The sequence below is a fragment of the Stenella coeruleoalba genome, assembly GCF_951394435.1.
Source record: "Stenella coeruleoalba genome assembly, chromosome: 9".
In the NCBI taxonomy this organism is placed as follows: domain Eukaryota; kingdom Metazoa; phylum Chordata; class Mammalia; order Artiodactyla; family Delphinidae; genus Stenella; species Stenella coeruleoalba.
The window spans coordinates 27,447,037-27,465,020 of NC_137155.1; the positions used below are offsets into that span (position 1 = coordinate 27,447,037).

Genomic DNA, 17,984 nt, shown 5'->3' on the forward strand with positions numbered 1-17,984 from the left:
AGACTTCTGTTGTCAAAACGCAGCATTTCATTAAATTCTCAAGATAAGCCCATAGAATTGGTATTTGCGGAGGCTAAGGACAAGGTCTCCCTTATAATCTCCTGGAGAAAGGAGACAGCAGGAAAGCAAGTTTCCTTGAGCCAGAGTCAAGGATACCAACAGGAAAATGATGTAAAAAAATAATGGCTGATTAAATGGACTTCCTGAGGTAAACTGAATGACATGACACTTTTTTTGAGACAACTTCAATTTTATAAGATTTTCCCCATTAAATTCCTTAAGCCTAATTAATCATGCAAAAAAGTACCTGTCTAAACTGCACACAGAGAAATACTGTTGAAGTAAAGACATAAGAAGATAAGAATAGGAAATGTTTAACTATCACATTAGGAAAAATTATTATTAATATTATTAATACTATTAATATTTAAATATGAGATTTGCAGCAGAAGGGAGATTCCAGAGGAAAGAACATACTTCCAATATAATTATTAAACAACTATCAGGCACCCCCAGTATTGCAGAGTAGATACATAGGTAGATAGATAGATAGATAGATAGATAGAGACTGCAGACACTATTCTGAAATAAAGTTTATATACATACTTTTGAAATACTTGTCTCTGCCTTTCTGTGTTCTTGTTGCCTAATACGGCTGCGAATTAAGTGACTGGAATAGAGCAAGGGCTATACCGAAGCCTATGCACAATCATTTTCTCATTTTATTCTTAAAATAACTCTGAGTTACTATTATTATTGTCATCATTTTGCTGAATAAACAGAAGCTTAGAGAGTTTATGCAGAAGACCGTGGAGCCATGGTAAACGATCCGAGCCATAATTCAAACTCTGGCTCCTCATGTTTAGCTCTTAGTTGTTGTCAACAGCCCTGACTTCTATCCTGAAATCTGAATCCAACCGCCCACTTGGTATGACCTACGGAACATTTCTCAAATGCAGAATGTACAAAACTAACTCACGATTTCCCCCACAAATCTGTTACTCTTCTCATCTCAACAAATAACACCCCTCTCCAACTCACTGCCAAAGATAGAAATCTGGGATTTATTTTAGCTGTTTCCCCTTTCTTCCCGTTGCCCCAGGCACACAAAACAGTGGTCCCCAGGAAGAGGGCTTCGCACACTTCTCTCCTCCATCCCTGTTATCTGTTGCTCTTCCCTGTTCCCAGCCACCTGAGAAGCAATCTTATCTATTTGAAGATGGAAGTGCCTTCCCTCTGAATGGACAGTGAATCCTGGGACTAATAATTCATTTTAGAAGAGAACGATCTTCAAGCAGGGCTGCCATACAATTACCTGTACTCCTGACTAGTGGAAAACTCACAAGGCTCAATATCCCTGTTCACTCATAATTGTCTTATTCACAGAACTTGTAAATCTGACTGCCCCTGGGCTTTCTGACAGTCTCAAGCTAAGTAATTAGCTCCTTCTATATTCCCTTTCAGCATTTGTGACTTTTAGGAGTTAATGAACACTATTTGCATCCCTCAGCAGGTTGTGAGTTTGGCTTTTAGCCCCAGGCCTCAAAACACATCCAAGATGTGGGGCTATCTCATGTAATTGCAGCCTATGCTATAAGCCACTGTTACATATTACCCTTCATCAAAGCTAGGCAAGAGAACATTACACTGGCAACAAAGTATGATGGATTCAAGTTGCCAAGTCTCCTAGTGGTTCAGAGATTTAACTATCAGGGTTGCTTTACTTTCAAACCATGAGTCTGGGCTGGTTAGACAAGTTGGTTAGAGAGAAAAATTTATCCAGCCACAGTTGTGGGTTTGATCTCTGCTTGAATCAGTTAAATCAGTGTAAAGAAACCTGTACCATGAGCCCAGACTTTACTTTCAAACACGCAGCCAATTACCCTGCAAATATGTGTGGTTATTCACAAGAAGTATATACATAAACATAAGGATGACAGTGTAACCCATCAACCCACACAAAGGAATGATTTAGAGTACATATTCTAAAGCTCAGTTGGGCATGCTTGCTCTAGCGATAGACTACTTTGGTTCAATTCCTTGCTAGGCCATTTATTAGTTGGGTGACTTAGGCATGGTATTTCATTCTACTGAGACTCAGTTTTTACTAACTTGCAAACTGGAAGTTATTAAGGTACCAACTTCATTAACTGTGTTGTGAAATTAAAAAAACAATCCATGTAAAGTGCCTGGCACAGTCCATGACACAAAGAAAGTACTCTAACGTGTTAGTTGTTGATTAAATTATTGTAACCTGAATGTTTCTCATTTATTGAAATGCTCATTGATTGCTGGAATACATTACTCCTAATTAATACATCCCACATTTCCACTATGTCACTTTGGTCTGGCAGAAATAATAAGTCCAGTGTGATAACAAGTATCCATACAATTTTAAGAAAATCATTAAAATTATCTGTATTTAGTGTCTACTGTTGTAAACATAAGTAACAGGTCAAATTTGTTGGATGGGAAAAATTAAATTATTTATAAGATATCATTCCGTTGCGAGGTCTTATGGGAAATAAATTTTTACCAACCGCAACATACTAAATAGATTTAGTTATAAAGGAAACTCAAGAGAAAATAAAGCTGTACATAGAGCCTAGAAAACAAGCACTTTCAACACTGTATACCATTTATTTTAATCATATCACTAAAAAAACTTTTAATGAAGAAATTTTTATTAGGTGGATAAAGTGTACAATCAAAATGGCAATCCATAAAGTGGTTTGGAATATAAGTTCTTATTCAGTTCACACAGAATACGATTCAATCTTTATATTCAAGTCTAACTATTTTATGTCATAGGCATTAAGTAACAAGTTATTATAATTGTTTTTGTGCTATTTCATTATATTTACCTCCTTGTAGATTCCAAGATCAATATATCCACATACTGGATGAAATGCTCCAGTTCCACACACATAAACATGAGTTTTGTTATAGGGTTGAAGTACCCGGATGAAATTTGCACATTCTGTCTATTGGGCATAAAAAAATAAAAGCATTAGCATACAATTCAGGTATTTGAAAGATTATCATTCACACCACCTGTTTCCCAAGTAGATTAATTATCAAAAATAAATACTAAAATAAAAAAGACTTATGAGAAATGTTTAACACCTGACTTAGCAAAGGAGGCAAAACAAATTAGAAACTATGGCTTTAATGAGTGACTGAAGTTTTTTTGAATAAGGTTTTGAACTAATCACAGTGCTAGAATGCACATCTCTATAGTGGGACTCAATGGGGCCTAGAGAATGAACATAATGTGAATGAGGTATCCATACTTTCTTTCAAGGATTTCCTACAGAACCAAACCCATCATGCTCTGATGTTCCCACATTGTCTATCCCATATAGAACCTCCTGTGTGCAACTTCAACTGTCTCAGCTACGCTAAACAAAACACTCAACACGTATGTGTCTTCCTATATATTAGCCCGTTCTTATTTTCCGGAATTGCCTACCACTTTATTTCCATTTATTTTCAATGTTACAGAGCCTTTAAGACTTACCTTAATTCCTGCTTATTTCAAGAATCTCTTCTGTTTTTTCCATAAATATTTTTTTACACCAAGTCAAAATTTTAAGAGACGTATTTCTGCCTCTTTTGCAAATGTTTAGGCCTAAAAATATTTCTTTCCAATGTATATCTTTATAACTTAATTATTTTCTATCCCCCAATTACTTGTAAATAGTGACTCAGTTTTTCAGAGTAGTCATTCTTGTTATTATATATTATTTTCAATTCATCTTCTGTAAGTCATCCCTTCTCTTTACATAATTAATGGCAATAATTTGTTAACCATGGCTTCATGATTCCTGGGCCCAAAGACTCCTGAGGAAACACTGGGCAGTAGTCTACTTTTATTCTAGATCAACTTTACCCAGGAGGTGGGCAGGTGTTTACCAAGGAGGTTGGAAATCTACGAAACGACTGAGATTCAGAGAAAAAGTCCATTTTCTCTCTGCCTGAGTGGCCACGGGTCCTTCACCTGTCAGGTCACTGTTGTTGTTAGGGTCGTTAGGAGGAGGGTATTAAAAAATAAAAAAGATAATGACCTAACTGGTAGGATGATTTTTAAAATTAAGTAAAATTTTTAAAAGGCAGACAACAACTTAGCTGATAGGATTATGATTGTTATGTGGACTAAATTAAAGAATATAACATTTAATAATTGTTTATCACTTACTCTGATTTTGATCTATACAGAATAATCAATATCCCAGTGGCTGTTCTGATTTTAGAATGAATAGCTATGTCTCCATATCTGTGGTACAGACTTCCTAGTACCTAGTTCTTCCTCTGTCCAGCTAGCCTGGCAATCTTATGTCTCAAGAATTTGTAGATCCCAGTGAATAAAATCTGCACATTCTACTACAGAAAAATGTTATAAAGAACTAACTTATTGAGTTTTCTGCTCTCTGCTTCCTTATAAACAAAGAAGTTGCTTAAGACTATATGAAAGGACAGTTCCAACCCCTCAGTTAACCACGCAAGGGAAGGATGTTTCTTTATCAGGTAGGAAGAGTGGGCACTTTGTATAAGCAGAAGGGCCACTGCATATGGTTACACAGGTTGTATGCTGTGAAAAAAGTCCTATCTGAGGAAGTGCAAATCACACTGTAGACATCTTTGTTACCTTGAATATTTTCATATGTTTAGTATATGTTCTCATATAATTATTATACGTAGCCTCCTAAGAAAGGAAAATTTTATATTCATTAAGACAATTTTCTGTCAGATAATCTTACTTAACAAAATCATATTCTGTGTTTTCCACCCTTCCATCAAGGTGTTTGATGAAGAGAATTTATTTTCTATTGACACAAAGGCACCACAGAGAACTAGCTTCATGTTCTTTTACATCATGCTAGACAATCGCAAATGAAAACCTAATTCAGAGAGTAAATATGCCCTACTAATGGTTTTGAACGAATGACACAGTAATATGAGATAAGCCAAGGCAAAAAAAAGAGGAAAAATATATGCAATCAGCAGATAAATTGCAATGATGGCTTCACTGCTAGGGTAAGAGATTTTAATATTCTCTAGCTTTCATTTTGCTCACTCATGCTCACTGAAGGGACTTTTATTTATTGGTCTTTTCCCCATGAAGAGATTTATGCAGGGTGAAATCTACACATGGAACAGTACACAAGGAGGGCAAGAGTAGAGTTATATGCCTGGAGTAAGGTGGGATTCACTCACTGCCAGTGATTTCACCATTTTTTCAAAAGCTCAGTGTTACCAAAGGATCATAGAATTTAGAGGGTAATTGTTATGGAGTGAATATCTGTGTCCTCCCAAAATGCATGGGTTGAAACCCTAAACCTCCCAGGGTGATGGTATTAGGAGGTGAGGCCTTTAGGAGGTAATTAGCTTTAGAAGAGGTTTGGAGAGTGAGATCCTCATGATAGGATTAGTGCCTTTCTAAGAAGAGACCAGGGCACTCGCTCTCACTCTCTCTGCCCTGTGCAGATATCACAGGAAGATAGCCACCTGCAAGCCAAAAAGAGAATTTTCACCAAAGACCAAGTCGGCCTGCACTTTGACCTTGGATTTCCCAGCCTTCAGAACTGTGAGAAATAAATATCTGTTGTTTAAGCAGCCCAGTTTATGGTATTTTATTATGGTAGCCCAAGCCGAGTAACACAGTAATCTTACAAGATTGTGAAATCAATATTTGTATAAAGAAATAAAACAACTGCCTTTCCAGATTATAAATTATAAAGTCAGAAAGACTAGGGACTGTGAGAGACACAGCACTGTTTAAAAAGGCAAATGAGGCCCAGAGTGAAGTTTTACACACATAGGAGATATAATTTGAGTGATGATAAAGAAAAAGCTCTGAATCACACCTAAAACATTTCCCATCCTTTAACTTTCCTGGGAGTTACTTTATTAAAACGCAGCCAGCCCTGGAAAGTAACCTATTATGCTAGTTTTTACTTTGGTGAGATGTCACCAAGGATGTATTTCTGAAATTCCTCTCTTCTCTCAGATTGGGCTGCCATGGAATAGAACCATGTATCCTGAGTTATCTGACACAGTTTACCAAAAAAGTCAGTTCTGCTCAAAGTTTTCTGTGGTGAAGTTGATGGAGGGCAGTTCTCTGGGAAGCCTGGAGGCAATGACAGGGCAGTGAGGGGAAGAAACCGGGGACAGAGATTCTAAAAGAGAAGGTCTCATTTTAAATTTTGCCTGGGGTGGACATTTCAGCCAAACACTGGAAGCAAAGCAAAAGCCTTTACAATGATTTCTCTTTTAATATATAAAGCTTCCAAGATCTGCTTCAACAGCATGAGCAATAATTAACTTGACTTAATTCACTTAGTGACCGGCATGGCTATTAATGGTGGTGTAATTCTGTGAGGCATAAAGAAAGATAAATTCGAGAAGCAGCTGTTTTAACTTTCCCTGAAAGCTGGCTAATTTATCAGCTATTGCCCACAATGGCAAGGGTTGGGGCATGACACCAAACAATTCAATTCAGCCAGTAACGTACTCAACCTGGGAAAAGAACTGAATTTCTCCTTCCTTCCCCACGCTTCCCACCTCCCTAACTCTCCACTGGAAGAAAGAGAGAGAGAACTAAAAACGAGTATCAACTTTCTAATTCTCTCAAGTAAGATTATTTATTTCAATTTTTACCTCTCATCCACATCCTTACATATATCTAAAGAGATATACAATTAAATAAATAAAACAAATATGAAACAATACTTAGAGAAAAGACAAGTAAATATTAGTTTATATATCACCACTTAGAATTTTTGTTTCCCCCTAATACCTAGAAAAATATTAGCAAAACAGAACTACTTGTAATTCTCTAACGTTACATATAGTCCAGTTAAATCCAATACAGCTTTATATGTATTTCTGATAACTGACTTATAATCACTAATTTTAATTTATTTAGGTTATATATGAAAAGACACTTATGATTAAGAATGTGGTCTGGGCTTCTCTGGTGGCGCAGTGGTTGAGAGTCCGCCTGCCGATACAGGGGACACGGGTTCGAGCCCTGGTCCGGGAAGATCCCACATGCCACGGAGCGGCTGGGCCCCTGAGCCACAACTGCTAAGCCTGTGCGTCCGGAGCCTGTGCTCCGCAACGGGAGAGGCCGCGATAGTGAGAGGCCCGCGCACCGCGATGAAGAGTGGCCTCCGCTCGCCACAACTAGAGAAAGCCCTCGCGCAGAAACGAAGACCCAACACAGCAAAAATTAATTAATTAATTAATAAATTCCTACCCCCAACATCTAAAAAAAAGAAAAAGATTGATAGATTAAAAAAAAAAAAGAATGTGGTCTGTTTTTGTGTTTAGCATATTTTGCAGAATATTGTGATCCTCAAATATTTTGTGATCATTCGCCACATGCCTATCATTGTGCTACACCTTACGTTTGTCTAGGAAACTTCTGATAGAGTTCAGTCTGCAAAGATATCCGTTTAGGTCTTACAATGTTGAAAATATTTTAATAAGTTGTCAATGCTTCAAAATAAGTATATGAAAATCCAAATATCCCATTTCTCTCTTAAAAATGAAACATCTCACAGGGGAGGATTTCTACAGAGCAAAACCAGTTGAGGTAGAAAGGCAAAGAAAAACATTTTAAAGGGAAAAAAATTGAGAGATATGCCTATCAAAATCTATATATCAAGTAGGATAACTAGGAAAGAATATTTTTTTATGTGAGTGGATCAGAAAGTAATAATATATGAATATAAATCCTAATTTTACAACTACATAAAATATTTAGCATTTATAGTAATTAAAGAATGTCAAGCTTGGGCTTCCCTGGTGGCGCAGTGGTTGAGAGTCCGCCTGCCGATTCAGGGGACACTGGTTCGTGCCCCAGTCCCAGAAGATCCCACATGCCGCGGAGCGGCTGGGCCCGTGAGCCATGGCCACTGGGCCTGTGCGTCCAGAGCCTGTGCTCCGCAACGGGAGAGGCCACAACAGTGAGAGGCCCGTGTACCGAAAAAAAAAAAAAAAAAAAAAAGAATGTCAAGCTAAAACAACAAAAATAATTTTCTTTTTGTTGGCAAAAATTAAATGTATTTATTTCATTCATTAATGTATTAGTATTAAACATTAACTATATGTTATATCCAACATTAGCAAGGGTATGGGGAAATATACCCTCTTAAGAGCATGCACTGCTGGATAAAGCATAAGAAGCATAAACTTTCTGGGGGGCCATTTTACAATGTATATAAAAGATTTTATATCCTTTGACCAGTAATTGTACTCAATAACCTAAGATGTTCACAATATTTATATATAAGGCTTTTTATGTGCAGCATCATTCACAATAGTAAAAACTGGATATCTACCAAAACTCTAACAATAGGGGATTGATGAAATAATATATAAAGGAATGCAGTGCAGCTATTAAAAGTAGTGTTATAAAAAAGGAATTTAATGACATGGGAAAATGCTCATGGCAGTCTGCGAAGTGAAAAAAAAATGTTTTAAGGGACAATGTATACAATGATTTCATTCTGAAAAATAGTAAATAGATAAGATAGAAGAATAAACATCAAAATGTCACCAGCTATCTCTGGGTAATATTCATGGGGGAAGAACTATTTACAGATGAATTCTATATAATTTGCAAACTTTCTACAATGAACACTTTGTTTTACTTTAGATGTTCTTAAAAAAGAAAAAAAGAATGTAATCAGAAAACTTGAGAGATGGAAGACCCTTTAACCCTATGTAATGTCTCCATTGACAAGGTTGTGCGCCTCTACAGTCAAGCCGACCACTCAGGCTGCCCACACCCCATGCATTCTTTTGCCTGGACTGAGCAGTTTATCCCACTCTTTTATAGCAGGACCAGACATTTCTTTAGTGACTTTCTTTTGAATAATATTTGAAGCAGACACAAAATGCAACCAAATAGCTTCCTGTCACCTCTTCCCTTCCTTGGATTAAACTGGGGACTGTGCTCAAGAAAGTGGAATAGCTCTCTTTTGTTTCCTCTCCTTCCACTCCCTTCCCACGCCAATGAGCTAACTTTCATTATGGTAAATAATTCACTATTTTTCAGTTATATAGTACCTTTGTGTAAAGGGACAGTCTTTCCAAACACTTGTTAATTCAAAACACACTCTTGGGAAGTAGGTAAAAATTACTAGAGAGAAGGGAGGAGAGAGGGTAATGCCAAAGGCAATAAAAGATGTTAATAAAACCACACACTTGCCTCAGTTTTCTGTTGGCCAAAATCTATGTAATGCTGTAAAATGAGGATCTGCATTATGGTTATCGTGAAGAGAGAAATGATTTGAGGGATACAGTTTGTAGACCTTACACATACAACTCAGACCTTGATGTGTAGATTATAGTGTATTATAAGAGCATAGATGGTGGGGCAAGCCTTCTGGATTCAATTCAATATTTACTAGGTATGTTATATTGGGCAAGTCATTTAAACGTTCTGGCCTCAGTCTTCTCATCTGGAAAATGAGGAATAAAAATAAAATCTAACATACCGTATTGTTGTAAGGATTAAACGAGATTATAGGTATAAAGCTTTGAAAGCAGTTCCTGGAACATGGTAAGTGCTATAAAAATGTTAGCTATTCTTAGTAACTCTAAAATACAGTATTATTTTAAAGGGGCAAATTGAAAAGAAGGAAACAAAGACTTGCATTACACCTACATAATTCAACAGCAAACTTTATAGACTTCAGTAAAAAGAGAGAAGCTCCCTAAATCTCTAATCCTAGGTTAACAGTGTACTTAAAGTACACAGTGTACTTTAAAGTGTACTTAAAGTCAGAGGTGACTACAAGCTCTCAAATACAATTGAATTGGAAGAATAGGTTCCATATACTGGGTCTTATGTACTCTCTAGGATATCACCTTCAAGAAAGTTTATCACCCTTTGTTTTAGCTTGATAAGAGGGGCAACCGAGTTACTCTACAACTGGAATTAGTGAACATACTGAAATGAGAAAACTGTCACAATTAAAACTTCACTGATTAACCTTGAGTGCTTATCCTTCACCTGTTCCATGGGAAAATTGACACTACTCTGTTGGAGTAAATTTAAAACACCCTTTTCCTACTTGCCTCCTTATCCTACACTCAGTACTGATGAAACACAAAAGTGTTCACACTGTTTATGACATGCTTCTACTGTTATGCAACAAAGTAAATTTGAAAAATCACAACCAAAGCATCTTTCTTTCCCATGAGTTCAAAAAAGTACTGTTGCTTTTGCAGACTGGGGCACCTGCTCACAGGGCATCTGACATTGAACAGGGTGGAGAGATTAGAGACATGAAAGGAAGAATATATTCTACATTAGTTTACACTCTTTCATTTCTAGCAAAATAAATGTAAAAACTTTTTCCTGTTGCATTTGAAGCACACACTCTCTGATATATTTCTGCTAACATAAATGTGCCCCAAAAGTCACATTTAACACTAACTGAATACAGAATGAGGCATAACCAAAAGTTTTTTTCTTTTACTTTGTTTTGATTATTTTGTTTTGCAGGACAGTCATCCTTCAGTATCCTCGGTGGATTGGTTCCAGGACCTTGACATTTATCAAAATCTGAGGATGCTCAAGTCCCTTATATAAAATGGCAAACACACAGCCTCCCATATACTTTATCTCTAGATTACTTATAATACTTAATACAATGTAAATGCTATGTAAAGAATTGTAAATACAATGTAAACACTATGTAAATAGTTGCCAGTAAGCAATAAATTCAAGTTTGCTTTTTGAACTTTCTGGAATTTTTGGAATATTTTTGATGCACGGTTGGTTGAATTTATAGACTTAGAACCTGTGGCCAACTGTACAGTGGCTACATATAAGGAATCATTTGTGTAATATCTATATCCCTCATTAGATTAAAAGATCCATGAGCGCTTTCATACACTATTAATGCACATATTTAGGCTCTTAATAAATATTTGTTGGATAAATGAATGAACAAATGAGTGAATAAAGTCTTCTAAGCTTCCCCTTAAGTTCACTAGGCAACATACGTCGTGTTGCTTTACCTTTATCACAATAATAAAGTGAGAATTGTTAAATATAATTATGCTTTCAAACAACACATACTGTTTGCTGTTATTAAAAATGAGGGCACTGCTCAGTTTAATACTCCTGGGTTATAGTGGTTAGAGGAAACATTCCAGGATACTGCAAAGGAAGCCTCATGATGTCCATGCTTTTGCCCAAAGTTACAACTTTTTCATCTTGAGTTCCATCCAGGATGTGATTTCTTTCGCCAAAGAAGAGCAATTCTCCCTATCATTACAGGGCAAGAAGTCAGGGCAGAACACAGAGCATCTGGCCTGAATCAGAACATTCAGATGAGAAGAGGCAGTTAGAGCCACAGCATTGCTGGAGATAAAAAAAGGCAACACAATTTGGGGAAGCATGTAAGACAGCTTGGACAGTGCAAAAGCAATCCAGACAAGACACCCCAAAGATGATGAGGGCAGTTATACCTGTCAAAGGGGTTTCTCTGGTCCTTAAGGGAGCTTAAACTAGAAGTTTATACTAGGACCCCACTATTTATCCTTTATAAGTTATTTCCTATAGTTACTCTTACATAAATTTTGGAGTAAATTATTTCTAGTTCTTATTCCAGAATGTTGTATTATTCATTTTCAACCAATCTTTCTTAATAGCTCTATAATGTCTACTTTTGCAAGAATTCTTGTAGATGTTGTAAGTTTAATTTCACCCCAAATTAAATTAAGATGTCAAGTGTGTGTTTGTAATGCTAAAACCACTGATGATTTTGTGTACATTCACAAAATATATGCATTAGATGAAAAACACACAACCCTAGAAATACAGTATTTTCTGATGGTTTATTTTTAAATATTTCAAATGTATTTCTGAGATTTTTTTTGTGAAGAAAATACAGTCAGAATTAACACTTTGGAAAGGGTAGTATTTCTAAATTTCTGAGAACAATGTCATTCCTTCTGGCAAGGTAGAAACATTTTGTACCATATTAATCTTTACACAGAATATTAGTGTAGCCTTAAAAATAATATACTAATGCCATTAATTCAATAAAACCCAATATAAATATTTGTTATCATATCAGCACCAGTTTAACAAAGATGTTCTTTAAAGTCTCATACTTACATTGGCATCTTTCCCAGCTAATTTACACAATTCCACCCGTTCCTTTGCAGCAGGCCAATAAATCTGTAAAACATTTCAAGGTGTGTTAGAATCTGAATATCTAAAACACTACACAATTCTAATTAGGAGAGTGAGTGTGTGAAATTAAAGAGTGGCTATCAAGACAAAAGCATGCTGTTAGATAGGATGTAGGAATTTTGAGATTTAAATATTTTCCAAAGCCACCCTTAAAAGATTATAAGAAAACACTGGGCAGAATCATCCACTTGTTAATCTTCTAATTTCTTTTAAAATGTATTTAATAATAGATAAATCATGTTGAGTAGGCCATAACTTCCTATTGTGACGTCAACGGAATTTCAGGTTAGCATTTGCTTAGGTAAGAGATTCTTTTTACCCTGTTTTTCTGTGTCTTCTCGGACTGGTAGTGCATTATAAACACACGCAATGAGGTGTGAGAAACAGCTCTTTGTCACAAGCATAAATTATCACTCCAAGTCAAAGACCAGTGTGGACTTGTTGACAATATTTAACACAGATAGAGCTGAGATGCACCTGTCATTTAGTTAAACATTAAGTAAGACAATAAGCATTATCTTATTTCAATCTCACAATGACCCTATGAGATAGCTGTACTTACTCTCCCCGTTTTCAGGTCAGAAAATTTCTTCATACAGTCATTAAACAAGTCAAGGGCCATGAAGCTGGTTCGCAACAGAGCCAAAATATGACCCAAAGTCTGCCCCTTGAACTGGGAGGGTCTCAACCACTACATAATAAATATCATTTGGGCAAATACATTAAGGACAAAGGCAGAAGGCTCCTTGATTGGTCACTTTTAATCATGCTTTATCAGTCTTGAACTTATCACAAATAGTTTTTTGTTTTTTAACAAATTTTAGAAATTCTTCCAGGAAGTTTTTCAGAATAAGGCCCCAAACAGTTGCATTACTCCTTTAGCTTACAGAAAAAAATGCTCTTTGTTAAGCTATAGACAAGAAGAAACAAGAAAGTCAAGCTCTTAGTAGCTTATATGTTCCAAGAGTTCCTGACAAACCTTTATTATGTTTTTCACCAATGTTAGCAGAAAATATTTTAATAGGTGGGGAAAAAGGAAAATATCCTGAGGGAATACACTGAAAGAGACTTGTTAAACCTGGAATGAACAAATGATTTAGAAGTCACTAATGTTTATATGATATTATCCTCATAGTGAAATTTTAGGGTTTTATGTCTCTGAATAAAGAAGAACATAGACTAGCACTTACAGTCTCTGAACAGACAAATACGATTAAATTACTGAGATTTTTAAATGAAGTAAGGTTGTTCATTTAGAGCACATTTTAACAACTACAAATTACAATCAAAGGGTGTACATAGATAGGGTCGTTGAGCGCCAACAGCAGGCTCAGGTGACCAGCTAACCTGGATGTGGTTCACAATGAAGACCTAAAGAGGCTATTTATAAAGAATGCTTTAAATCACTGCAATTATACTTTCACATAATTTTGAATAGTAGCCAGCAATAAAACATGAATGGACTACAGCAATGAAGAGCAATATGAATGGACCTCAGCAATTCATTATTAGGTGAAAAAAGTATATTCCCCAAAATGACAAACAGCATGATCTCCATAGAATAATGTTTAAAACAACTAAGATAAAAGACACTTTTTAGGTATATATGTAGATACAATAAATATGTAAAAAGAAAAGCAACAGAGTGATGAATACAGGACTCAGAAAGATGGTTACCCAAGACTGATAAAAAGATTATACTGGCGGTAATAAACAGGTTATTTAACAGATTTTAGCTTTTGTTCTGGATGGTGCATTTTCAAGTGTTTACTACATAATTAAAAACAACTAAGTAATGTAAGTTAGTAAATAAATCAAAATGGGCCATGCACAGGCCAAATGATAGTCGGTCATCGACCTGGAATCATGAAGCCCTAAATAAATGAATATATGAATAGCAAAAATAAAACACTGTAGCTGTCAGGAAATTTGACACTTTCTTCACATTTTTTTGTTTGTTTTTGTTTTGTTTTTTGTTTTTTTGTTTTGTTTTTTATTGTTTGTTTTTTGTTTTGTTTGTTTTTGTTTTTAATCACTGGTAGCAAAAATACTGAATTGAGTATTCTTTTTTGTCCCTTAAAAATAACATCCTGAATTTATGAAAACTTTGCTTCATATTTGAACTTATGAACTCAAGGTATCCTCTCACTTTTTTCTTGCTGATTCTTTTTTTTATTATTTTTCATTATGGTAAAACATTCATAACATAAAATGTACCATCTTAGCCATTACAGTATTGTTAAGTATATTCATTTTGTGCAACCAATCTCAAGAATTCTTTCATCTTGCAAAACTGCAACTCTATACTTGCTGATTCTTGAATATTACAGTGATTTTACAAAGGATAACTTTGTATCATTGGAATGAAAATAAATGGTACACAGAAAGCATGTCCATGATGTGTCAACTGGTTTAGTCACTAGTTCATTTTATTTGGTCTCAAGTCTAGATTAATATTTCTTTGAATCCTTTCAATATGTCAGATCTTGTTCTTTTCTGTTTTATACTATGGTCAGATTTAGTCACATTTCAGAAATAAATTTAGAATAAATATTTGTAGATTTGTGTTCTTTTCTGTTTTATACTATGGTCAGATTTAGTCACATTTCAGAAATAAATTTAGAATAAATATTTGTAGATTTGTTCAGACCTGAATATTTCACTGGTATTAGTACTATACAAAAAAAGAAAGAAAGGGAAATACAGGACTCTTTCACATGAAGTGTGACTTAAAAAGGAAAAAAGAGTATCACTGGGTTCTATTCTTTTACCTTTAACCAGTGTATTGGGTGTTTTGAGTTGAAGAAAATTATGAGACGAATGATGTCTCTAAAATTAATTTTGAATGTATTTATAGGAGCTTCAAAACGGAGAGAGTTATTTAAAGATTGACAAAATGTGGAAGCAATCTTCTTTATCATTTTTGAAACCTAAATGGAAGTTGCAAGGTTAGCACAGAGTAGTTACTGTTCATTAACCATTTGTTCATTAGACACATAATTATGAAAGGGCTTCTGTATACCTGGCAAGGTGTGGCACTGAGGTGCTAAGATGTGAGTCAGGAAGACAGTTCTGTAAACAGATAGGGTACGTGCACTTCCATAGGAGATATAAACACTATAAGAAGAGAGCAAAGAGGATAGAGCCACTAGCCATTGTTTTAAATTACTTGGTTTTAATAGTTTCAACTCTAATGTAACAGTTTAGCTTAGCTTAATAGTTTCAACTCTAATTTGGTCTTAAAGACTTGATACTAAAATCGTAATTGCAGATTCTTTTTTCTCTTTGCAAAGGGATACAAATTTCTAAAAGATGTTTTAATGGTTTTGTTGTACATTTTCAGTTATTAATTTTAAGTCATACAACTGTAAATTAAATTGTGTCATCCTAGTAAATGAAGCCATAAAACTAAAAGGACAAGCCTCCAACAATTGGGTTTTTGATTAGTGGGTAAATGTTATAGGAAGATATTCAAGCACTGAGAATTTGTTGGACTCCAAAAACCAATTTAAATATATCTTCTAATGTCTGTTTACAAAGCAGATTTTTTTCCCCAAAATGTTATCTCACTTTTCATCATTCACCTTCAATCCCATAAAGTCTAAAATCTGTTAAAAACAAAAATTATCCTTGGATCATTATTGTTATAGCATAGGAATTCTAAGATAGTATCACAAAGACAATTTTACTTCTTAAGGAAACATTTAAGCCTTAAAAATAAAGTTATTGAGGCTACATACTGGCTTATTTTGACACAGTGCTGTCAAGAATTTAGGAATCACAAATAGAATTATCATAATAATAACAATGTAGGAGACATCTGATTGTCTTCCAGACTGTAAACATTTACTTAAAAGGAAAAAAAAAAAAAAAAAAAATCATTGTAGTTGTGCCAATATTTAAAAAGCTATCATTTTAATTATGATTTATGGTGAGATTTTCTTTTACTTGCCCATTCTAGTCACTAGAATAAGGGTTTTTTTAAAAAATATTCCTTTTGATCCCTTTTGGTAAACAATGTGAAGGGAGAAAATTTCACATAACTCAATCTAAAAATAAAGCAAAACAAAAAACAACCAAGATTTCCACACACTCTTATACTTACATAGGATTGGCAGAAATACGTTCAAGTAACATATTTGTTTTTCAATAATCTTTTGAAGTGACATATATAATGTGACATATATATCTCTGTCTTTATCTATCTGTATAAAAGCATTCCACCACTTCCGTATATTTCTAGTCAAACTGTGTGTACATGTGTAGATGGATACAGAGGGGAAAAAGAGTGAGAAACAAAGAGAGATAGACAGATACATAGAGGGAGAGAGAGATGTTAACTCTGATTGGGTATAGAGTATTTCATATATAGTATCAAGTTTCAAGTTTACTTGAAACTTTCAAGTATACTTTCAAGTATCAAGTTTCAGCATCGTTTACACAAAAGCCCCTGAGATCTTGAAATTATTTCAGTAGCCCAGGTAGTACACTTTGAGATTGCCTCACTCTCACACAGAAATCACACCCCACACTTAAAAATACACAGTCCACAATATCTATAAAAGGCCCTCTTGATCATTAATTAGGTAATGGGAAAGTTTTGAGGTAGTGATTATTACTACTCTCTTTGCTTGCTGAATTTGTCAAAAGTAAGATGACATACACATTTTCTTGCACTCTGGTGCTTTGCACACACAGCATCATGCCATATTAAAAGTTCCATTAAGCAAGACAAGCAAAACACATACCACTATTTCTAAAACTTGATGCAGCTGTATTACTTCTTTAGAAAGTTACCCACAGACATTTTTCTTTCCCTTATCAAAGAGAGGCATACCAGAAGCAGAGGTGCTACTTGCATAACTGCCATATTTTAATTGTCCTGAAATATTCCCACAGAATGCTGGTTCTTAACATTGTATGATGTACCAGATACAGCTTTTAAGCTATCATTTTGGTGGGAGTAGTCTTCAGGACTTTGGAGCCCAGACATCAAGGATATCAAATATGTACAAAGCTGCTCTCTCCACCCACATGTAGGACAGACATCAGAAATCAAACAGATCCTTTCTGTGGACCCTGATAAGCCCAAGAATTTCTCTCAACATAGTTATCTACTGTGTAACCACTAATTGATCCACTACAAAATAATTAGGGGCTGCAAATTGGTTTTAATTTGAGTGCTAATCTTAGAGATCAAGTTGGTAACAGAAAACTACATGGGAAAGAAGAGAAGTAAGTAAGTTTACAAAATGTCTCCACTTGAAGATGATAATTTATGGGTTAAAGTTTTAAAACAAGTATGTCTGATAAGTCAGTTTCCATATTCAGCAATTTACTGACTTAATCATGTTAGTATGTTTATGTTGTTTTCATAGTATTTCATAATTGAAATTGATCATTTCCAAAAAATTAATTTTTGCCTGTTACACTTGGAAGGATCAAATACTAACCTCTAATAATATATATGTAGTGCTCACTTTGGCAGCATGTATACTAAAATTGAAATGACATAGAGAAGATTAGCCTGGCCCCTACACAAGGATGACATGCAAATTCATGAAGGGTTACATATTTTTAAAAAAAGAATGAGCAAAAATATGTACGTATCTGTTTCCTTCAGAGTTATAGAATGTAGATTACTAGTATGAAAAGAGATCACTCTGATGAAATGAACATTGTCTTCACTGTCACTTTACATAGGCTTATATGCTATAAAGTTAAATTTTAAGCACATTTTTCAAAAGAGATTTAATATTAA

The 17,984-nt window shown here is 34.9% G+C and overlaps 1 protein-coding gene across 1 annotated transcript in view; it reads right to left on the reverse strand.

The window, feature by feature from the left end:
- Window positions 1–17,984, reverse strand: part of SEMA3D (semaphorin 3D) — a 207,120-nt gene that overhangs the window by 73,396 nt on the left and 115,740 nt on the right. The window contains exons 6-7 of the mRNA XM_079931570.1: window positions 12,146–12,208; window positions 2,865–2,984 (exon numbers count right to left, since the gene is read on the reverse strand). Coding sequence (XP_079787696.1) covers window positions 2,865–2,984; window positions 12,146–12,208 — 183 coding nt within the window. The remainder of the gene's footprint in view (window positions 1–2,864; window positions 2,985–12,145; window positions 12,209–17,984) is intronic.